Source organism: Anas platyrhynchos, chromosome 13 (genome assembly GCF_047663525.1).
Source record: "Anas platyrhynchos isolate ZD024472 breed Pekin duck chromosome 13, IASCAAS_PekinDuck_T2T, whole genome shotgun sequence".
NCBI lineage: Eukaryota > Metazoa > Chordata > Aves > Anseriformes > Anatidae > Anas > Anas platyrhynchos.
Genome location: NC_092599.1, coordinates 19,168,660 through 19,192,266, shown reverse-complemented (window position 1 = coordinate 19,192,266; position 23,607 = coordinate 19,168,660). Strand labels below are relative to the sequence as shown.

Genomic DNA, 23,607 nt, shown 5'->3' with positions numbered 1-23,607 from the left:
GGGGCCACATACCCAAGGGGTTACTTCCAAGGCCTGACCAAATGCCAGCTTACCCAGCCATCCACAAAGCTGCTACACATTGCTACACATCTGCTAAGTTTTGCAAGTAAGCAGCACCCTCTAAGAAGGGTGCATGTCCCGGATGGTATAGGATCTTTGAAAAGTTTTTGCAAGCATTAACATATAACTCTTAGCAGGGCTAGTCTATACAATAGAAGCCATTTGCACAAAGGATAAGCATGCAGTGAGGATTTCACATGACAGACAATGCAATTGCAATCCCTAGGTCCATACGGCAAACATTTTTCTTTCACCTCTAGCACTTGGAGCACCCTGGGTACCTCCAGCTCAGGAGAGCTGTGCTGGCGGATTAATGCAGTGACTCACACTGTTAACTCTGGAAGACATCCTCGTCTCAAATCTCAGTGCTGGCAGAGGTGGCAACTAACCTGCCAGCACTGAAAATTAACAGAAAAAAAAAATACAGGAAAGTTATAGCTGCAGGTTTTCTAAAGGTGACTTTTACGTAAGGATTAAATGCACGTGGATACCTCTGGAGTTGGGTTCTGAAGTCATACTCAAAAACATATTAAAAAAAAAAAAAAGCTTGGAAAGATTCTCTTTGTCATTTAGTTTAATTCTCTGCTCCAAAGGCAGGATCAAGTATGCTTATGCCATTCATGATTTACACAGCGCAAATTCACTGCAGTTACCACTAAGAAGATAAATTAAGCATAGGAGAATAGGAGATACCTAACCAAAAGTTATGTGAAGGGTTCCTGAAAAACTAAAAGCAGGAAATGCCTGGTAGTTAGCGTAACCGACTGCAGGAATGCATGTAGAGTACATAAAGGTAATCAGATCTTCAATCATCATTACACAGTCAGTGCATCCTCTGGAAATGGGGGATTTTTACTTCAAAACCAGACAGCTGCATACCAGATGAAAAACACGAGGCACCCAGAATATGTTTCTATAATCCTGAAGAAAAGGGGTGTGTGGGAGGAGGATACATGTCATTTACACTAACATCTCCGAATACCAACGTATTTAAGCCTATGTGGCAGACTCCTGAATGTTCCAATCCCCATTACAGCTCCTGCATTCTCTTTCCTAGTTTTCTGGGGCAGGAAACTGCAACTTTTAATGAAGCCACAGATTTGAACATCTGGCACCTCTAAATAAACAGATCTGATGAGCCAAGGTGCACATACTGCCTGTGCAAGCAATCAGATGCCCCTGTTTGGATGATGAAGGGAGATCTCTTAGGAATGCACTTAAACAACCAGCTCACATCTATAGCTGCCTCACTACTTGTTTCTAGCACGGGGAAAAAAGAAAAAAAGACATCATAGATACCAATATCTGTCAATTTTGTCAAATACTGGCTTTTTAACAATGACTAATATCCAAAATGGAGACTTGATTGAGTAATTGTAATGTCTTAGATCATTCCAAGGATTAAACCTTCATGACATAATGCTTTCAGTTCATCAAGCTCCTCATTACCTCGACAGGTTCTTCCATTTGCTGCCATGGTATATCCCTGCTCAGGACAAGCACACTGATAACTACCAGGAACATTCACACAGCGGAAAGTACAAAGAATGCCTGCACTCTGCGTGCACTCATCGATATCTGGAAAACAAACAAACAACAACAACAAAAACACCACAATTACAAACACATTAAAAAAAAAAAGAAAGAAAGAACAGTCACCTCAAAAGTGAGGCTGTAGAACACCAGGAAGTTCTTATATGGCAAATTTATAAAATAAACTTAAACATTTATAGAATATTCTTAAAAAATGCAACCACGAAGGTTTGATATTGGTCTTGGATGGCTGATTGTGCTTTCTGAAATGTTGAACATGAGTGCTTCATGGACTCATGGAAGAGCACAGTAAGTCTTAGCACATCTGGGTATGAAAATCTCATCGCGGTACCTCTGAAATTCTTCCTGTAGGATTGCTTGGGGAGCTGCCTTGTGCTTGGAAGAACATGGGTTTCTTCAGCATTTCTTGAACAGAGACTCTCCAAAGCATGTGTCAGTATTGGTAGCTTTAAGAGGAAAAGGTAAAGCCCTTCCTGCCTCCATTCTGATCACTCTGCAACCCACCACCAGCAAAGCAAGCCCTCACCCAGTCTCAGCTAAATGTTTTAGCCAGTGCAGTATAAATAAATATCTCTTCCCTCCTAACTTTTTCAGTCATTAGCTGTAGCCCCATGAATCAGTAGTGTCACTGGTTATATGGTCACACCGACATCTTCCAGCCCCAAGTAGGCATGAAAATGAATTTTCCAATAGCTGAAGTTCTCTTTTGCTTTCTCTGCAGCAGGGTGTAACTCACAATCATCCTCAGGCATCACCTGTGCAGCACTAGATGTTGTGGAAATTTGGACAGCACTTGCTGTTAGAGTGTGCACGCACTTAATTTTGCCTGACCAAGCAGTAGCCTTACCTTTACAAGAATGACCATCTTCTGCTAGCTGGAAACCTTGCCTGCAGTAACACTGGTAGGAACCATAAACATTGGCACACTCCTGGCTGCAGGGACTTGCTTCGCATTCATTCACATCTGTATCCAAAAACAAAGGTACAGAAATTGCTACAACAGTTCAGAACAGAATCTTTCACTATTTCTTGCCCCTAAGATCAGCTATTAGATCCTTCTGGACGTTGTGGATAAGGATGTCCCCCAAATTTGAATTTGTCCCCCAGAGATGTGTCTGCTCCCTAGGCAGGATGCCAAGAAGCATAAGGATGTGAATTCCACCTAAATTTCATTTCTGTATATGCCAATGTAAACATATATATGCATATAAACATTTGTTTCAGACTTTATCCATTACAGTTACTTAAAAATCTGTAACCACTGCCTAAGAAATCACAGAAAGCTTCAGAAAATTCCATTCAATTCAAAATCTTCTTTTTCTTTCAAGTTTTGTCACTACTAAGATTCATTTTTAATAAAATTTGAATGAAAAGTCTCCTATTTCAACTGTATTATATTCTTTCTCTCTCAAATAGAAGGAAAGGAAAAAGTATGTGAGTGAAAGGAAGAAAGTGGAGAAGCAAAGATAAAATAATGAAAGCTTCGTTCTAGATGAAATATTTTAAATTAAATCCAAAAGCTCCTAGAGAATTTTTGGGTGTTTAAATCACAGCAAAAGTGACTGCAGAAGAAAATATGTGCCACTATAATATTTTGATTGCTGCACACTCTATATATTTTAAAAACATTAGTTTACATCAGCTTCAAAATTTTGATAAAAGAAAATAAAGTAAGACTAAGAGAGATTTTCATTGCAGTGAGAGCTGATTAATTTGTAAACACTGTAAACATCCAAACCACATATATTGGAAGGCTTCTCATAAGAGATGCTCTTTAACTCCAGAAGAGTGTCTCAGCATACACTAAAACCACAATGCCTTCTGCTCTTTATACTTCAGTACTTTCCAAAGTCCAATTACCTAAACAAACCATCTGACATAGCTTCTAAACGGTGACTGTGCTGGGGAAGGCACAGCTGCTCAAAAGCAGAGGTCGAACATTAACAGCCAATCATTTAGCCGTTTTATTGAGAAAACATGGAAGCTAGAGACTACTGCTATAAATAAGTTGACAGTAAAAAGAAAACAGGGAGAAAGAAAAGGTGCCCAGAATGAATCTTTGTGTCTTAACCTTGTAATAACGTACTGACACTTAATCAGCTGTGTGGACCCAGCAGCTTTGCCCACCACTTGGGGCACACACACTGCTTGGGAGCGATGGGGAAGCCTTTCAGGTGCATTGCTGACTGGGTGAGTGCAAGGCACTAGGATCTGACAACTCTTATCTGACAGTCTGAATGTTTAATTCAGCACCTACAAATTTCAGCACGCATACATCACAGGCTTACTTAATATTTGCATTTCACCTCAACTTCTCTAGAGTTCCTTAGTTTACAGCGCAAATACTTCATGGAAAACACGTCTCGTACCTTCACAGTGCTTCCCATCGTAAGACAGGCGGAAACCAGAAGAACAAGTGCAATGGTAGGACCCAGGGGTGTTCTCACATGTGTGCTGACACAGGCGTCCAGGGTAATTCCAGCACTCATTTATATCTGCCAGGATAACAAATGAATCACCTTATAAACAAAAGCATCAAAGGAGATGCAGGAGGGTGTTTTTAAAAAGTGTCAGAGATTGATTTGCAGAGCATGAAATGCTGCAACCACAGGTTTTATGCTGTCTGCCGTTGTGCTCTAATTGGTGTACAGTAGTGATAAAATACAAAGTGCTGTATCATGGTCTCTTATGAAGAAAGTTGTTAAGACTTCAGAAAGATAAGTTTAAACAGCAGGAGAAACGTAACCTATAGGAAAATATTTTGCAGTTGACTTTAATCGATAACCTGCAGCCAAACTAAACCCAAGGACACTTGGTCCGTACTCATAGCACAGAGTGGCAGAGCTCTAAGTGGCTGGTTGACTGAACAACGGCTTTTTGGAGGTGATTCCATTATCTTCTGAGACACTGCATTGCAGAACTAATAACTGCACACTACAATAGTGCTAAATACTGCCTTGAGGTCCAAGGCTCAATCAATCAGTTGTTTCATCTGATCTTGTGCCTTACATACCAATGCAGGTTCTGCTGAATGCATCATACTGATAGCCCATCTTGCAGTCACAGCGATAAGCCCCAGGAAGATTATGACAAATCTGTCCTTCACCACAACGGTGTACACCAGTTTGACATTCGTCCACATCTGCAGAACCAGAGGGAGCAATTAGTTTAAATGCTGTTTTTTAAAATAAATAAATAACTCAGTAACAGGAACAGAAACTGTTAGGGTCGTCCATTGGACAAAGCAGATAGAATATCAGTTTTTCCTCACTCTGCTATTCTGAGTCAGCTTTACATATCTCTGAGTTAAACTTCTGAAAAGCAATAAATTATTTTAAAGTCAAAATGACAACTTGAAATGCAGCGGAGCTTTCCAGCATATTCTGCATTTCAATGTAAACACATTTTGATTCTGATCAAACCATGACATTTAAACATCCTATTCTGATGTTCTGCCATTGTGTGAGTCACTTCAAGCCTTTTAAAGCAAAACAAGAACTAGCCAGAAATTCTGCTCATCCCTTGAACTAAAGCAATTGCTATTTTCATCTCCAGCTGCCCTTTCAATGCTGCTTCTGCTGTCTACCTTTTGCTCTTTCCCACTGTTGATCTTTTTTCTTTTCTCAATCAACTCACATTTTTATATTCCTCATGGTCTCTCATCTGAAATGCAATACAAACAAATTAGTTGCTCCTCCACTCACATGCACCACTTCCAACCTCATTTTACAAATCCTCAGATAAAGATGAGAGCTTTCAATACAGGCTGATTTACAGGACTTGCAACATGACTAAATAGCTCATCAGTATTTAACAAATCCCTGTTACCATCTGTGACAAGCATCAAAAAATCTGATTAACCCACAGAAACTGGTATTTCTTCGAGCTCTGAGTGCTGCCATTTCCTAAGCCACCAGATCCTGCTTCCTTCCAATTATCCACATCTTCAACTACTTTGACAATCCAAGCCCCTGTTCATGTCCAATTAATTAGGATGGCAGTCTAAAGCTGGGGGGTTCTCCTTTCAGCAGTGCTTTCAGTCGCTGCCCTGTTTCAAGCCATAAATTCAAATTCTATTTCATTTCAAAGGGTTCCTGGGTGGCTCCACATCAAGCAACAGCCTTGGAGAATGCTCAGGAAAGCAGTCACTTGCTGAGTAAATGGCAGAGAAATGGAAACAAGTTACTTATCACAGACACTTGGATTTGGGGAAGTGAGGACTATCAACCCTGGTGAGAGGCGCAGACAAATATCTTCTTCCATACTTTGGCTGAAATTCCTGCCAATGCGGTCCCTGCTGGCACTGGGGTTAGCGATGGCAGGGATACCACTCGCCCAGCAAGGGATTCCTGACAGGCTCACAGATTTCTGCTGACACACTGTCCTCTCATTTTTTTCTAAGAGCACAGGTAGCATCGGACCAAGGAAGTTTTAAAATGCAAATAAACATCTGTAAATTGTTTTATTTGCAATTAATTCATACTGCAACCATTTCATGAGTTTATCCAAAATTATATATTCCATTGCTTTCAGCCTTTAATTAGTTCTCAGATATTATCTCATCCGGATTACACTAAATTTCATGAAAGGTACAGTATTTTTCAGTTAAATGTAAGAGGTAGTTTTTTTAGTAACTCATTTACTGAATCAGAAAGAATGAACATTTTCAAGAGAAATGAATTCCGTGATTCTGTGACATGCTTCTTCAGAACAGCTCAATTTGCATGGTTACTGGATGCTGGAATGGTGGTAACCCTAAAAACTTCAGGCTCACCAGGCTTGGTGGTGCAAATTTACCTTGTCCTTTTGATTTTGCTGAAACAGGCCTGATTAAAGTCAGCTTAAGAAATGTCTCTATACAAGAGCTGAGACAGACAGGTCTTTTGGACCTTCCTTTTGTAACAGCCATAATATTTCAGGCTGCTATATAAGACAGCAAATGAGACTGCACTACTATGTCCTAAGTTTAGGAAACAATCCCCCGGAACTATATTAGGAAGGTTTCTCAATTTCTTCAGCTACATGCGAACTGTCCCTGTCTTCTACTGCTTCCAAATCTTCCTCACTTTCTCACTGGCAAAGGATAGCCTGGAGAGCCCTGGGAGAAAAATCATGATGGGCAGAAAAGAGCAAAAAGCAGAAAGTGGAAGCTTTTTTGACTGGAGTCTTCTGTCTACACCACTAGTTTTGTCTGCAGGTCAATAGCTGTGATCAAATTAATAGACAGCCTCAAACTTAGCTTCTTCCACCATCACAAAAGCATATTTTTTATTTTCTACCCTTCCTTTTATTCAATGGGAAGTTAAGTAGAAATCTTTAGGATATCATCACTAGCAGAAGTGCTGATTTGCTGTGTCTTTATTTTTTCAGTTCTCACTTTATGATTTCCTACCCCATGTAACACAGGACATTCAAAAGTACATAGCCAGCCTTACCAAGAATCAAGCTTCCAGTTCCCTTGTGCCTACTGGGCTCGTTCATGGAACAAATGTTAATAAGACATGAAATCTGCTATTTTGAGTCAGTAACTCCATATATACATTGGAACAAATACAAACCAGTATTGAGACACATGCCAGCCTATGTGACTATTTCAAGATTCTTTTCAAAAAGAAAATGAGAATTTATCCTAAATGTGCACAACTGGATGTGAAAGGGAAACACCATTTATAGTGCTACAAAGAGCATCCATTTATTGCTACCCCTGTGAGTCCACAAATTCAGTGTTTCCAATTTGCTGCCTCCCACAGATTCAGATCATATTGCTTACAGTGAGATACTGTACAAAACAGCAAAGGATCATGATTTTGACCGACAGCATGAGATTAAAAAGTAACTAAATTATATTCACTCCAGAAGGGAAGCCAGTAAATCCCATATGATCCCATATGCAGTCAAAAGCAATGTCACCCAGTGTACCCAGAGGAACTCCTTGCAGCAGTGAAGCATCCTGGAGCGCAAACAAATCATTGAACTGCTTGGACAGCAAATTCCCATTCCTCAACTAACTTTATGAAGCTGGAGGTAATGCAAAACAGTTATTTTAGAACTGAAATGTACTTTTTCCTCTAGGAAGGCACCCTAGCAGAGACTGAAACCTGAGTTTACCGATGCATCGTGTTCCATCCTCATTGGAGTGGTAGCCTCTGCTGCATGTCAGTGTGTTCCTTTGGCAGGTGTAAGATCCAACAGTATTGATGCAGTTGAATCCTGGTTTACATGGCTCAGGGAGAGATGTGCATTCATTAATATCTAGTGAAAAGAAATGAATTAGAATAGTGAGAGAAGCTATTTAACCCTTCTGGTCTGTTTTCAGCTCTTGCTTCTTTTTCTTCATTTTAATTTATCATTAATCCAAAGATAAATGCTGATGAAGGTCTGCCATGGTACCAGTTTCAAATTCATTACACACATCTTTAAAAGAACAGCAATGTTTAAATTAAATTTGCAGCAGGATTTAAGGAAAATTACATGTGGTCAATGCAATTTTAGCCTTGGACAGTCTAAAAGAAACAGGTGTTGGCCAGTACTGCTGCACATATTACAAACATATTGCCGGTCACACTTACCAACACAGTTTCCCTCAGGGTCTTGTAAAAATCCATCCATGCAACGTTGCTTTGACTCACAGTAAAATGATCCTTCTGTATTCTGGCAAACGAAGTTCACTTTACAACTGTGAGTTCCTCTCTCGCATTCATCAATATCTGTTAATCACATCAAAATACCAACTTGTGACTAGTTAAACTGTCACTGCCAGTAGCCGTACTGACTAGTTTAGAACTTCTTTTCTCAGAAACAAAGCATCACTTAAATGAGAACCCAAAATTGCCTTTAGGAAATCTGAGGTTTGGGTATTTTCTCTTGAGCACCCACTTCTGCACAGGCTTCAGAACGTGGCAGGTTGTCCTGCCGCAAGTCTGAGCCCTCCTGCTGTGCTCACAGCATCTCCTGCAACCACAGATCCTGAAACATCTGCGGTTTTAAAATCCTAAAGGCACAAACGGAAACAAGGAATAAAGGTGCACAAAATGTATACTAGACTATTTCAAAAGCAAAATAGTCTCTTGTACCTTATGTACCACAAGAATTCTAGGTATAAACTGGCCTCCTCTAAAGTTGATAATAAAAGGGAACCTTGCTTGGACGGGACTGGGATTTCACTTTGTGCATAGCAATACATGTATGTACTTAAGTACACAGAACAAATACTATCCAACTCAGAAAAGTATTTTGGAAAAAAAAAAAAAAAAGAATGCAAGGTATTAGTAACAATTAAAAATTAAAATTAGCTATTAGTAACAAATTTCACTCTTCTTCCTTGCACTGCAGCCAGAGCTCAGGACAGCTTTCTCATTTTTGTTATGTATATGAACTCCTGTAATCATGGTCACCAACGTAATGTCTACTACCTAGGTACACTGAACACACTTCCTTTTTTACGGAAAAGGCTTCAAACTCATACAGCTTCTAAGTTATAAATTTAGTTTCATACTTACAAATCTATACCCAACTGATCTGTCCTGAGTAGCTGCACAGATCAGCTGCTATTGAGGCACTGCTTCAATTTCCCAATTGAAGAAGCCCCACCTAAGATCAGACATCAGCTATGAACATGTCCAATGATACCATGAACATTTAGTCTTGTATGCCATTAATTCTAAGGCTACTTAAAAAAAATGTGAATTTTATAATCTAACTTAACTCTACGATTAGAAAGCCATTTAGATTGTTAATAAATGTTAGAAATGCCAGAGAATCAAACAGAAGATGACTTTCACAGACAGCCTCTTTAAGTAACCCAAGATTTACTCATGACAGAGTAATGAGTAAACAGCTGTATGGAAAGCAAGATTTCAGGTTATTTCTATTTTATAACCTTATGCTACATGTCAAGAGCTCTTTCCTCAGCATCTCTTACTCCAGGAAGCTCTTTTTAGTATAAGATTTAGCAGCAAATAGCTCTGGCTTTTGCCCTGAAAGGCAGGGCACGTGTCTGTTGCATGCACACGCTGCAGAGCAGCTTCTGCTAAGCTGCCACTGCTGGGGCTCACTCCTCTACCAGAGCCCTACACAGACCAAGAAGGGGGAGGTGACAAATAGCTTCTTAACCCCGTGACCATTCCAAATGTAAATAAATGCAGACAGACATCCTAAACACAGGAAGGAGCGGTCTGAGTCAGCCCCCTGATCCATGCAGGCTGTGTTTCAGTCTCCAGCAGCATACAGGATTGGCCCCTTCAGAGGAAAGCAGAGCTGCCCAGGCCAGCATAACAGGAATTCCTCCATCAGCGAGATCTTACCCTACCCCCTTAAAAACAGGGCAAATCCTAATTCACAAGGTTTCATATGTTGTCTAAATTATTTATAATTATTTTTGGAAATTATTTCAAATAAACGAATGTACTGAAGGGGCTTATGAAGCCAAATGTTTCCACAATGTTCAGTCTTTTTTAGTTCAATCCTCATTATCACAGACCAGCAAGAATAGAATGCTTTGTAATCCCTTTCCTTTCCTTCCTGATAACAGCAATTGCATCAGCCGAAAAACACTTGTCTTACCAACACATTCTCCATCCTTAAGTTCATAACCTGGCTGACAGCTCAATTCCTGGAGACATTTAAATGATCCCATCGTGTTGACGCAGTGTTCCCTCCGCTGGCAGGTGTGCGTATCTGTTACGCATTCATTAATGTCTACAAGAAACAGTTAAACAATTCAGTGCCTCATATTTATGAAGAAGTCTGCCTCTTCTTGCTCTCTTTTGGAAGGAGTCAAAAGCTCAATTGAAACCATTTCTTCCAAAAGATATTTGATACAGACTTTGCTAGTGTTCAGATGAAAGATGTTTTATTTCAGCACCTTTTGTTAATGCCGAGTGACTCAAGAGATACAAATCACAGAGAGATTTCCTCCTCCCCCCACCCCTCCCCAAATGTGCAGTGCATGGTGCAGGACAAGGGACGGACAGAACTGATGAAATGCAGCAGTGGGCAGAGGGATGATAATCGGCTTCCCATTTACCAGATAGAAACCTCCTGGATAACTGAGTGAGAAAATGATTCATGCTCATTGCTCGTTACCAGGTTTTCCTAGCTTGGGCTACGTATCAGTCCTGCTGCTTCGTGCCAGATAGACGGGAGCCGCTGGTGTGAAACTGCTGGAAGAGATAGGTACTGAAACTGCCTGCCTCACTGCAGGTGGAGCCACGGACTATACTTATTTCCTGAGGAATAACAGCATTACAACCGGGTACGCAAGAAAATAGGGAGAGAGAAACCTTGAAGGCTCAGTCAAGTTTGTAAATTGATATTTACATCTTTTAAGAGATCTAATTTCAGCAGGTAGAGCACTAAAAAGGTTATTTAAAAAAACACACTTAAATACTTGTGGACTGTAGGACACAATCTGGGAAAAAAAAAAAAAAAAGCCATACATAGGCTGAGATAAAATCATTTCAAATTCAGATTTTGCTTAATAATGAAAGCAAGGAATGACATGATGAGCAAGTACAAACAACAAAAATAAGTAGAGCTTGGGAAGAGAAACTTTCTTTTTATTCCACACAGAATCTGACACTTCCACAGATCTGGATAAAGCTGAGATGTATTTCTCGAACAAACAAAAGCCACATGTGACCATAACCACTACCAATATCTGGCTTCTCTGCACATGAACTGTTTTCACATCACACAATAAAGCAAGCGCTGTTTAAATAAGATTCTTGTTTTGGCCATAGAACATAATTCCCAGATAAGCACATCAGAGATATTACTTCCCCCTGCAGAGTATGAAAACAGGAAAAGCCCCTCCAAAAGCTTTTCTTCTTCAATAATGTGTCAGCTTTTTCTCTGCCAAACAGATGAAGAAGAGCACCAAGATATTTCTGTTCCTGCTGAAGTCATCTCACTGGTGACATGCAAGGAGTTTTGTAAGGCCAGCATGCCAACTTGGTGCCCATTCACTTTTCATTTGTTGGGTTGATTTTTGGTTTTGTGTCAATTCGGTTTTTGGTTTTGTTAGCTACTGCTATTCTTCACGTGCTGGGCACTTGGTTTCCAAAGTCACCTAATCAATCCATGGCAGGGTCACTGCTGTCAGCTGGATAGCTTTCCGCCTGTCCCACAGGGTGTTTGTGCACTTCCATGGAGAGGCAGGTACTGCCCCCTTCTAAAGCTTTTGCAGGGTTATGTCTTCCTAATTCACATCCAGCCTCACACATTAGCGTGAAGCATGGACAACAGTACTCTCCTAACTGGCCTTGGGGGGAAAAAACAAAATCAAAAAACCTCACGTGCTGGGAGAAGAATATGAGCTGCTGGGAATCTCTCTCACCTAACTAGATCTTAAATAAAATTGAGATACTTAAAAAAAAAAAAAGACGAAAATGGCTGTGAATAGCCACTTAACAGGATACAAATTAGTGCAAGTCTTTCCAATGGTTTAAGAGGCTATACAACAGATCTGCAATTATCATCTTTTCTTGCAAACCACAAAGGGCCTTCTCATATAAACAAATTGTCAGCACTACACTGCATCTTAGGAACTTAAGTCACTTTACTATATCAAAAAAGCCACTAGGAGGAAAGCAATTTTGTCTGCAATACTTAAGTACTTAAGTACTATAGGAAGTATTCCACCTGAACAGAAAGTGCAGAGAGGTAAAAAGAGGATTAAGACTTCGCAGGAAAAAAATACGTGTAATTTAAGGGTTTTGGTTGCATTTTTTATTAATTTTCCAAAATTCTAAGTACTTGAAAAAATAAGAGCAGCTGGCCAGAAAGCATTTTAGGGAATTAAAATTATAGAAACTAGAAGATTGTATGCCAGATCTTTGCTTTCAATGAAAGGTTTGTGTACAAGTGATACACTGACAATCGCTAGCACCTAATGTTTGTGACACCGGCTGAGATGCAAGGTTTAGCCCTGCCCTGCCCGATGTTAGGGCATGAACCTCCATTTCTGATATTGGACTGATCACCAGCCCACCACTGCTTCATTTTCATTAAACATACATGCCAATTCTTGGTGTTCTCCCCCTCCCCCCCCTTTTTTGAGTAGCTTCCCAAATGGTTATGCCACAAAAGGGGATCTCAGAAGAACTGCAGCACCTTTCCCATGTGTTCCTGTCAGCCCATGCTGCTGCTGTCACTATCAATGCCTATCGCAAAACTGCATCCTTCAGCATCAGGGTAGGAAAAGGCATCCCTGGCAATTACAGCCACAGTTTGCACTGGGGCAGGCACACGAACACCTGAAGTGGCTCCATTCAGCCCAGGACGCTCCTAGTGTTATTTTGCTCTACCATCATGGCACAAGATAGAGAGGAGCAAGGACAGAATACATTTTCTTAAGGCCTTTTGTCCTTCCTACTGATTACTCATAAAATCAAGAGTGTCCATAACCTGTCTGCCTTCAGTACTGGAAACCAACTCGACAAGTCAATCAGAGGATGGACAGAACACTACGGAAAACAAAAAGTTATATCTCCAGTTTAAAGGAAAGTTAATGCTCAACATTGGACCAACTGCTGTCTTCACCCAACACAGTTAAAACTGAGGTAGGGTGAGATTTTATTTATAAAAACAGGAAAGAAGGAAAAATAATTTAATAATACATTAAAAACAAGTCCAAAAGTTAATTTTGGAGAAATACGAGGGCTATGTTTGTAGCAACAACATTCCATACTTTGTGTCAGTAAAAACCAGAATGAAATTTAATCACATAACACTTCTTTTTTCCTGGAATTGTTGTTGCAAACATATGCATGAACCCTGAGTATATCTGTTGTATGTAAGAAACTGACATTTCTGCAAAGCAATATCAACATCTACCTAGTGCCATTTTTTCAACACATACTTCTACATCCAAGTAATAGTTTTGCACTTTTTTTTTCCTTTTTTCCTTTTTTTTTTTTTTTTTTTAAACACAAATGTGAAATGCAGACCTTTTTTGGTTCTGCATCTGTAGTTTCTCATGAATTCTTTCTCTTCAAATCACTTCATGTCAATTTATTTTATGGAATACATCTGTTTTATTTAGACCTGTCGCTATTTTGCCACCATCTATCCTGTTTCTTAGTGGCTTTGCTGATGCACAGTCCCTATGGTCCAGCAATAAAATGACCAGTTACTGGTCACTCTGGCAGGAGGAAAAGTTTAGCTGAGAACAGCAAAGAAAATAAAACCATAGTCTCCCATCAGCATGCACGTGGGTGGTGGTAATGACTTTGCCTGAAAGTCACCAGGAAAAACAATCCAAGTTAAAAAAGACCCAAGCTGGCTCTTATCTCTGGAGAACATGGAGCTTTCAGCCCTAAAGACATTTTAATATCTGTTCACAGTTACACAAAGCTAGTGTGTGCGAGCTGTTTAAACAGCTGGTGACTCTTCATTGTGCGTGGTTGGCTTTCAGGAATTCTGGATATCTGCTCTTGGATGCACCTGGAATTATAATCTTCCACAGTTTGACTAAAGGAAATTCAACAGATAAAAGGTTATCAGCTGTTTTGTTGCTGTGCAAGGGTTGTTCCTCCCATCCCTAAAATATGCAAATAGCAACATAATTAAAACAACAATAGTTTGCAAACAAATTACCAAAGCTTTCCTTATGGTGTTTGAGATAGAACACAGAAGCAGTTAAGCTGGAAAAGGATAACTTAGGCAAATATGGCTGCAAATGAGGCAGTTGCACAAATCAGAAACCACAGTATGCTTGTGGCTTTCCCCTTTGACTAGAAAAGTAGCAAAAATGTCAAATACAGCAAATGTTCTCCAGGCACCATGCACGGAGCAGGGCTGTATACAAGTAGGGAGAACACAGGATGTATTCTCCCTACTATTCTAACCAACAGAAAGAGAAATATCGAAGTATTCTAGACTGTTTAACAAGGATACCTGTTTAAAAAAATGCATTAGATAAATCTAGAGCTTTGTTTTTTAGTGAGGAAGAAGAGGATCTTTTAGCTTTACAAATGAGAGTTGTATCTTCTGTTTTATTAGCAATGCCTTAGGTGTATCTTTCATCAATCACAATAAAACTGTAAAAATAATGTCATGGGGTAGAGGACAGGAGAGGTAGAAAGTGAATAAAAGGAAGCACTTGGAATCTTCTACTGCACCTTCTGCCAAAGTTGCTTACAAACATGCATTAACTTAGTTTCAAAACACTGCTGAGGGATGCAGAAAAGGACAGATAAATCCCTACTGCATAGTGCAGAAAAAAACAGCAAGGGATTAATGGCAAGATTTTCCAGAAGAAGAAAGCAAGGTGAGGCAGCTCCTTCAGCTGCTCACTTGCCAGACAGTATGTTCAGAAGTGTGGTACGTGCTAGGGGCTCTGTGAAAGACATGAAAGGCACCACCCAAACTGTGGCCAAGTGTAAATACTACAGTCCATCTCACAGTCTGGTATTTTAGCTGTAGAGGCTTCCTTCCTTCCAATGTTGTTCTCTCAGCCATTTCATTTAAACTAAATAACTTCATTATTTTGCATGCTCATCAGTATCTCTGATTAAAAAATAAGAATCCAATTTTGACAATTTAAGGAACACCCGGAAGACAGGAAACCAAACTTCTGCTCTAAACTATGACATTCTACAAATTTCACTATGCCCCAATGCCATACATTCTCATTACTACAATGAGATCGTAGGGCTTTCAAAGACAGGAATAAAACTAAAGCTCTGATACTGCGAGATTGTGACAGTGAGAAACATAATGTTAAAAACACTAGGAGAAGTTCAGGAATGGAAGAAGGTAAATGTATTCACCCATGACATTATAGCCCCAGCACCACTGCTTTCATTAGCGGCTGGAGGTCTTCAGGTGCTTGGTTTTTCCAGGCATTATCACATAACACTACTGCAGCTCAAGTGCCTTCCAAACTGGCCTGTAGAGAAGTACTCCAAATAGAAACTTTTTCATAAGCTGAGGCACTAGCTGCTTAAAGCAAATGAAATCCTCACAAATATGTTTGTAAAAATAGATTAGTTTCTTACAAGAAGTTAAACAGCAGGGATGACACAGTAAAATTATGATGCATCTTTGACTTTTATACAAAGAAATTTGTGCCAGAATCATCAAAGGACTGATCTGAATTTTAAAATTTCATTATTTTTTTAACAGATCTTTTCCACTGCCTCGACATAGGCAGATTTCTTATGAACTTTGCTGTTTTGTGATGTCTGGGGATTTGGCAGCATTGACACTGTCCAGAGAGATCAACTGCTATAATAGTCAGTTCAGTTTAACAGTCATGAGAACTGCTGTGGTCATCATACATATGAACTTTTATGACTTTCAAGCAGTTATTTGTATCCTGAGAATGTATTGCTAGGGAAAAAGCCAAATAGCATACAACTCATGATGTTAAGTGGCTGAGCAAATGGTGAACATGTGTTTTTACTAACTTGTATTGAAATGTCATATGCAAAGATGGCTAGAGAACCTTTTAGTACAAATGGTTTAAATGCGTTGCAGAGCATGAAGAATTACGATGCTGTGGTGAATGGCTTATACCTATCATCTTACCAACACATTTTCTATGCCTGTTGAGTATAAAGCCCTCTGCACAGATCACTCTGTGGTTGACACAGTAGAATGATCCCAATGTGTTCACACATAATTGTCCTCTGGAACAAGCGTGAGCACCTGTGAGGCACTCATCCAAATCTATATCAACATGTTGCAACCAAAAGGGAAAAATAGAATGCTATTAGAACGATTTCTGAAATGAAACAACATTTCTTTCACGCTGGAGATCTCTAAATGAAGTGTCTTGGAGCTACCACATCAGCATGTGCTATAATAAATACAGTGTTACACTGAAAATACGGCTGGGATAAACCCTCAGAGATCATCTAGTCCTTGCTCACACCCCTGCACCGTTGTCATTCCAGAAGGAGCTATTCTTAAAAATGGGCAGTGATGCAGGTGCAACACACACTCTTCCCAGGAAACCTGTCCCAGTGCATACCCACCCTTATCATCAAATAACTATTTTAACACAGATTATAAATGTATCTTGCTACAATTTAAACTCATTACTTCCAGTGACACTTCTGAATTTCTTCACCTCCTGCAGGAAAGTGAATGCCTTGAAATGTCCCCTTTTGATTCCAACATTAATCAAATTAGCTTCCACCACACTTGAGTAAGCATTGCACAGCGAATATTTATCTGGTGATATTAAATTCCCATTTTCTTCACAGGCTATCTGGAATTCCATCAAAATGATTTGTTATTCAATAAGTTCTGAGATTAAGAGGGATGTGGATCACTTGTGAGCAATTCTGAGCATCAGAAACTTCTATTCGCGTTTCACTGCTGGCTGCTGCTCCCATACCTACAAATTTCTAATAAAGGTATGTCACAAGGCATTGCTTCTCACCCCCAAAGTCTTTGCTGTGCAAAGATATCCTTTGTGACCAACCAAACATGTCCATTTAAAATGTATAGAATGTGAAGGATCATAAATTCAGCTTCGAAATTCGCTGTTTGTCATGGTGCAGGCCTGAACTTCAGTGTCAAGTGAAACGCATGGAGCTGTACCCACCCACAGTGGAACATTCTTCATACCAGTGAAACCTCACATTTTCAAGGCAGCAGAAATAAAATAATATCCCACCACCAACAAAAAACAGGTCACTGGGCGGATCTGTAGCTCTGAGATGGTTCCCCAAGGCAGCAGACATGCCCAGGTCCTGTCAGCTGCTTCCATTCTCAGGAAGAGAGGCTGCAAGTCCATAGCTAAACAGTGAGGATCTGGGAGAAGCAGCAGTGGGAGCAGATACTTAGAGGGCCGAAGAAAAGTCTGGGACATCAGAGGAAATAAGCACAAAACCAGGCTTGCCCTCACCCAGGTAATAGGTAGACTGGATAGAAGTGCTTCAGGAGTCACCTATAAAGGAGACCTGCTATTCCTTCTGCCAAAAGGTCTCAGAGGCAGCAGTTTTGTCTCTGTACTGCCATTTGCAATGCACAATACTGAAAATAAAGAACCCTTAAGAAAACACCTTGGGGTCTGCAATCAGTGAGGTCTACATAATAATGTTTTAGTCACATCTCTGTGGTGAACCATAACCACTTACCTTCACAAGAAATCCCATCAGCCATGATAGTATATCCAGACAAACACGAGCATACAACATTTCCTTCCACAACATTGCAGATGTGCTTGCAGGGACCATTATCTATACCGAGCAAAATTGCAAAATACGTTAGCATTCACAACACAGATCAGCTGAAGTTACAAAACTCTAGGTCATCCCATACACTCCCATCTCAGACAATGGGGAGCGCAGTTTGTAAACAATCTGTCCAGGCAGCCCTAATCACTGCTTGCAACCCTCCAATCACACAGAAACACACCTGTGCCAATCCCACCTCTATTGGGCACTTTACACTGCACAGCTGTGCTGGTTACCTTAAACTAAATAGCAGGTGTGTAATAACCCTGAAATCAGAGTACAGCCTCAAATTACCTCCTCGGGTTTCCCCTGACAACTTCTCAGGCTCATGCCAGCGGTAACAAGTTAAGGATGTGCACTGCAATCACATTGGTGAAGGGATGTGGAATTTTATTCTGACACTGAACATTCCTCACCCATTTGCATCTGCAGTTTTCCCCTCTGACATACCTTTGCACTTATCCTGCTCTTCCTGTAAGGACACGATGAGAAGAGGCTGAGCAGGAGAGGCTGCTGGAGGGGCAGTGGGTTCTGCTTCCAGCCTTGTCACCTGTCCTCCATCAGGGTCTGTAAGGCAGGGTGGGCAGAGATGGATTAGGGGCAGCATCACACCCACCAGGCACCCCATGGTAAGAGCCCTGGTCCTAATTGTTCCATTCCATCCGGGTCTGTAGTAAGGAACATTTTGGTCATGTGGACAACTGTCTGTGCACGGAGCCGAACAGTTGGTTTTGCAAGATGCCACGTGTTTGATGAGAACAACTGTGACAGTATGCACGCATGTACACAGAGTGCTGCAAGTTAGTGGAGATGCTCACAAGTGTCATGGATAGAGTAGGGAGCTGGGTTGGAAATAGCTTCCATAGAGCAAAATATGTCAACATCTAATCACAGAATCACAGAATCTCTAGGTTGGAAGAGACCTCAAGATCATCAAGTCCAACCTCTAACCTAACACTAACAGTCCCCACTAAACCATATCCCTAAGCTCTACATCTAAACGTCTTTTGAAGACTTCCAGGGATGGTGACTCCACCACCTCCCTGGGCAGCCTGTTCCAATGCCTCACAACCCTTTCAGTAAAGAAGCTCTTCCTAACATCTAACCTAAAACTCCCCTGGCGTAACTTTAGCCCATTCCCCCTCGTCCTGTCACCAGGCACATGGGAGAACAGGCCAACCCCCACCTCTCTACAGCCTCCTTTAATGTACTTATACAGAGCAATAAGGTCACCCCTGAGCCTCCTCTTTAGGCTGAACAAGCCCAGCTCCTTCAGCCGCTCCTCGTAGGACTTGCTCTCCAGGCCCCTCACCAGCTTTGTCGCCCTTCTTTGGACCCGAGTCAAACCAAGTGTTAATTTAAATTTTTATAAAGCTGTTACATTGTAAAGACAGTGGGTGTCTTTTTTTTTGGTGCACGGGAGGGAAAAAAGCAGAACTCTAAACAAGTTCAGCAAACTCATTCTGTCTATCCTATCTCAACACAGATGAAAAGCAGACGCTCACCTTTACAAGCACAGGATACTCTGGAATGACTTTTACAAAGCCAAGTGGTAAACATGACAGCTGCTGTTATTAAGATTTCCAACAAACAGTAACTTTAAAGGTATGTGAATAGTGTTTTGTTTGTTTGTTTTTAAAGAGAAGCTCTATTATATCAATAAGAATAATCTAGTTTCTAAATATCATTAGAATGGAAATCTAAATCCATAAGGCTAAATTCTTTCATTCATTTGAGTTCAAGCATCACCTGGAGCAAAGCATGAGACACCAAACAATGGCAACAGTAAATGACTAACTGCAATTGCTATATAGGTTTGGAGTATAGGGAAGAGTGATTTCATTTTAAATAAAACAAACCACAGGCATACAGTGGACTGTAACACCGGAAAGGTCAATGCAAGACTCTTTATTGTGGCATATCTAAAATGATTTCCCCAAAGAGCAGAGAAGTGAGAAGCTGATATTTCAGCAACGTACACATTCTCCTTGCCTCACAGAGCAGCTGCAAGAACATCACTTCTAAGCCTCATGGAAAAGAGTGACACCTTTTAGAATGCTAAAGTTAAATACAAAAACATTCAGGGTTCTGCACAGAGCAGGAAATGCTCTAGGACAGGTAGAAACAAAGTATTATATCTAATCATAGGAGTAAGAATTACCAGCAGTGTGAGATTTAAAACTGCCTGGTGTGGGTCTCCACACGCAGAACACAGGACAGAGACGTGCATGTGCACAGAGGAAAATCAAGGAACAACAGGCCAGAATGCCACACTGCTAGGCAGAGCACATATTTGTTAGCCATGAACAGTGAGGGAAGTGCCCTGCTCCACCATCTCTCTTGTCCAGCCCATAATGTGACCTAGGACTCCAGAATGACAGTAGCAGCCCTGCTTTGCCTCGCTCTTCCTATGTGTCTCAGATGCCTCAATCCAGTCTCAACCCTTGCCTCAACCGACAACACCTCTTGGCACAGCAGCCTTGCAGGACTGCCAAGAATACTGACTACTCAGATACAAGATGTATTAACCCAAATCTGCACTTCAACAGAGTTAGTAATGGGAGAAGCAAAGCAAAGGAAAACAAAAAACACTGCTATGCTCCAGGTGAGTGATCAAGCCAAACTTTGCAGAGCTAAAATAAGAACCATTTTTCTTTAACACGTTTGGATTAGGCTCTTTCCCCAGAATTTTAATATAAACAGAGCATCAGATGCTGCAGAAAACAGTCAAACACACTATTGTGTACTGTAATACCATGTTGAGAAAAGTGACATAATGAATATTCATTATTTGGCTTGGGCAGGAGGTATTTGAAGTCTAAGGAATTTTGTCATGGGATGGCAATGCTTCATGTGCTTGTTAAATAATTGAAAGCACTTGTAACTAATCTAAGGTTTCAACTTTTCAGATTATCTGATCTGAAATCTCGCCATTGGAGAACTCCAGACATCGATATGATTATTACACAATAGACATTCTTTTCAAGACTTCCACTACACTATATATTTGGATTTTACATCACTGAAAGATGTTAATGATTTTACATAAAAATTGAAGTTCAGGAAGCACTGCTGTGTGTCTGAACTGAATAAAGTTTATCTAAAGGAAAGCTAACTGCAAAATAGAAAATGACTCTAAAAAGGAAAGGTATTCCATTAACAATTTTACAAATCCTCTTCTGAAAAGTTAAAATGGTCTTGATTTGGATAAATTTAATACCCACCTTGATATCATACTATAGATATACAAAAATTAAGCATAATCTAAGTTTCCTGAGGGGTTGTTTTTCTTTACATTATTAACCTGTCCAATTTCCAGGGAAAACATCCATGCATCATTACCCACCAAAAAACTTCACAGAAACTACAGAAAAATTGAAGAAATGCTTCGTAGATCAGTAAAGGTGGCAGAAAGACACCATCAGTCATGGATTTTCTCCCCGTTTTCCTCACCTGGAGAGCAGCTGGTCCCATCTTCTTGCAAAGTGAATTCCGGGAAACAGGAGCACTTGTAGGACCCCACAGTGTTTATACACAAATGCTGACAGAGTTCCCCACCGTAGAGAAGACATTCATCCAGGTCATCTCCAGGCAGGTTATTTGACAGCTCAGCTTCATTGCTGATGGACAAAGCTTCATTGTGATCTTCCGTCTCTGAAACTAACAGAGAACAAAACATGCTGGTTCTCTAACAGGTGCTTTGGCATTAGCTCTGTAAGAATGGAGCATTTGCTCACACAAACTCCAGATACAGTAAAATCTACCCAAAACAGTTACTTCAAGGACAAGAGAAAACCCATCCATCCTGAAGATAAGACCACTGTGCTGGACACATCCACTACCTCTTTCTGCAAGGCTGGACGGACAGACATTTCACAGGAGCCATGGAGGAAAAGACCTTGAGAGGTCACAAGCTCAACTTTCATGCTCACTAACACCATTGCTGTTATTTGTACCAAGGCATCACATTGAAGTTTCATCTGAAACTGTCCCCACTGCAACACCACATTCAATTTTTAAATTTCAGAAGAAAAAGTTAACCAGTTAGTTTGGAGACTCTTCAACTAACCACTGTTAACTGGTTAGCTACTTCTGCAGCTAACAATATAGCAAATATTAATAGCATAACAAATATTCCAGGACCCACTCCATACTGACATGGCTATCCCATTTACTGCTTTTGAACACTGGCAAAAGCACTATCCTTCTTTTCAGTTCTTGACCAAGTTTGACAAGATTTTCTGTGATATTAAATGAATTGTTCAGTAAGTTTCTCAGTCAGCTTTTCTTAAACACATATATGTAAACTTCCTCGGTCAGTGTAGTCTCAGCTAGGTTGAAATAAATCCTTACTCTTTTTGGCAAGAGAAAATACACATTTCGTTCATGAGAGGAGAATGGTCAAAATTTGAACCCTTGCATATCCAGGAGGTTACCGAGCAATTCATGCGTGACAGGTGGCTACAGAATGATGCTGGAAGGAGCGTGGCCTTGGGCTGAGGGAAGCGTAGCTGTCCAAGCTCCAGATTTGTCATGCTCCCTTTGTCATGCCTCTTTTACAGCAGGGATTTGACCTAGCTCTTCAGCATCACCATGCTCATATGTTGGAAGAATAAAACCTAAATTGCAGTGCTCTGGGGCTTCTCCAGTGTATACTGTGGGAAAGGTCCTGCAACGTTCAGGAGTACAATAGGAAATCTAATTCCTGGAGGTTTCATTGCTAACATAAAGCATGGGCCTACTTTGTCTGGAAAAAACTCATGGCTTGTTTCACACAAAATCTTTCAGGACTGCTAAAAGAAAATCAACAGCTTCAGCTTTGCTTCTTACAAAGGGTGGTGGCTTCCTGCCCACCAGTGGTCTAAAAAGGTCTTTAAGGTTTTTGTTTGTTTGTTTGTTTGTTTAAAAAAAAAAAAAAAAAAAAAAGAAGAAGAAACTGACAGGTAGGTCTCATCTCTCATCTAGCTGGTCTTCACGGCATACTCTGCATATCACCCAGAAGCAGCAGCACTTCTGTTTGTTATCTGGCAGGTCCCTGCACTATGCAATCAAGGGAGTGGAAGGGGGGTGGGGAATGCAAACACTACAGGAAAGGTATGTTCTGGGGATCAGTGTGAGACACAGACTGTATCTGCAACGTCTTCAAATTAAAAATGGACACTAACCCTTCTCAGGTGTCACTGTTGGCAAAGGTTCGGGATGCTTTTTTATTTCTGGCTGGATGAAGTGATCTCCCCCTTCACAGCAGGACAGCATCACATGGCTGCAGGGATAGCCCAGATTTATGTTGGACTCACAGGTTTTCCCCTCACTCCTCAATCGCAGGCCCAGATTACAGCAATCACAGCATTGCTGCAAAAGAAAGAGACCATTAGTAACAAGGATTTCATGAAGTCTGGTTCAAGGATGAGCCCACACACACACCTGGAACTGATCTCCACTGTCCTTAGCAGTGGAACATCTGGAAAAGTGCTTAAGGTTTAGACAGTTGCAAACATCAAAGCTTTACTTGTGCTAGTTTTTGCCATTCCTGCACAAATGGGTCGATCACAATGAGGAGAAGCAAAAAGTCTCACTGTGACACCAACTTCAGCGGCTTCACACGGAGGGATGCAGTAGTGCTGCAGATCACCTCCCTCCAGCTCTTGCACCCAGCCACTACATTGTTTTTCGTATAAGCAAAAACAACACAGATCTGCATGTTGCTGTGTTACACAGATCTTGAAAAACAGCTAGTTGCTTGAAGCAACGTGAAAGGAATTGCAAATACCTTGCATATAAACAAGGATCAGCAGCAGCCCCC

The 23,607-nt window shown here is 40.6% G+C and overlaps 1 protein-coding gene and 1 long non-coding RNA gene across 15 annotated transcripts in view; one reads left to right on the top strand and one right to left on the bottom strand.

The window, feature by feature from the left end:
* The window catches only part of FBLN2 (fibulin 2), a 111,597-nt gene that overhangs the window by 4,640 nt on the left and 83,350 nt on the right, over positions 1 to 23,607 (bottom strand). For 7 of the 13 annotated variants that reach the window (XM_038185839.2, XM_038185836.2, XM_038185840.2 and 4 more), the window contains exons 5-16: positions 22,970 to 23,156; positions 21,258 to 21,464; positions 18,255 to 18,371; positions 17,706 to 17,807; positions 16,147 to 16,287; positions 10,177 to 10,311; positions 8,184 to 8,321; positions 7,723 to 7,866; positions 4,628 to 4,756; positions 3,984 to 4,109; positions 2,462 to 2,578; positions 1,510 to 1,638 (exon numbers count right to left, since the gene is read on the bottom strand). In XM_038185839.2, coding sequence (XP_038041767.2) covers positions 1,510 to 1,638; positions 2,462 to 2,578; positions 3,984 to 4,109; positions 4,628 to 4,756; positions 7,723 to 7,866; positions 8,184 to 8,321; positions 10,177 to 10,311; positions 16,147 to 16,287; positions 17,706 to 17,807; positions 18,255 to 18,371; positions 21,258 to 21,464; positions 22,970 to 23,156 — 1,672 coding nt within the window. The remainder of the gene's footprint in view (positions 1 to 1,509; positions 1,639 to 2,461; positions 2,579 to 3,983; positions 4,110 to 4,627; positions 4,757 to 7,722; positions 7,867 to 8,183; positions 8,322 to 10,176; positions 10,312 to 16,146; positions 16,288 to 17,705; positions 17,808 to 18,254; positions 18,372 to 21,257; positions 21,465 to 22,969; positions 23,157 to 23,607) is intronic. The other 6 variants (XM_072044424.1, XM_072044426.1, XM_038185841.2 and 3 more) reach the window with 1 other exon arrangement.
* On the top strand, positions 18,297 to 21,263 carry LOC119718212 (uncharacterized). Of its 2 annotated transcripts, none has more exons than XR_005269043.2 (3): positions 18,297 to 18,433; positions 19,291 to 19,409; positions 21,124 to 21,263. It is a non-coding gene; the product is annotated as an uncharacterized lncRNA (long non-coding RNA). The 2 variants fall into 2 exon arrangements; XR_005269042.2 differs by having other exon boundaries at positions 20,714 to 21,263.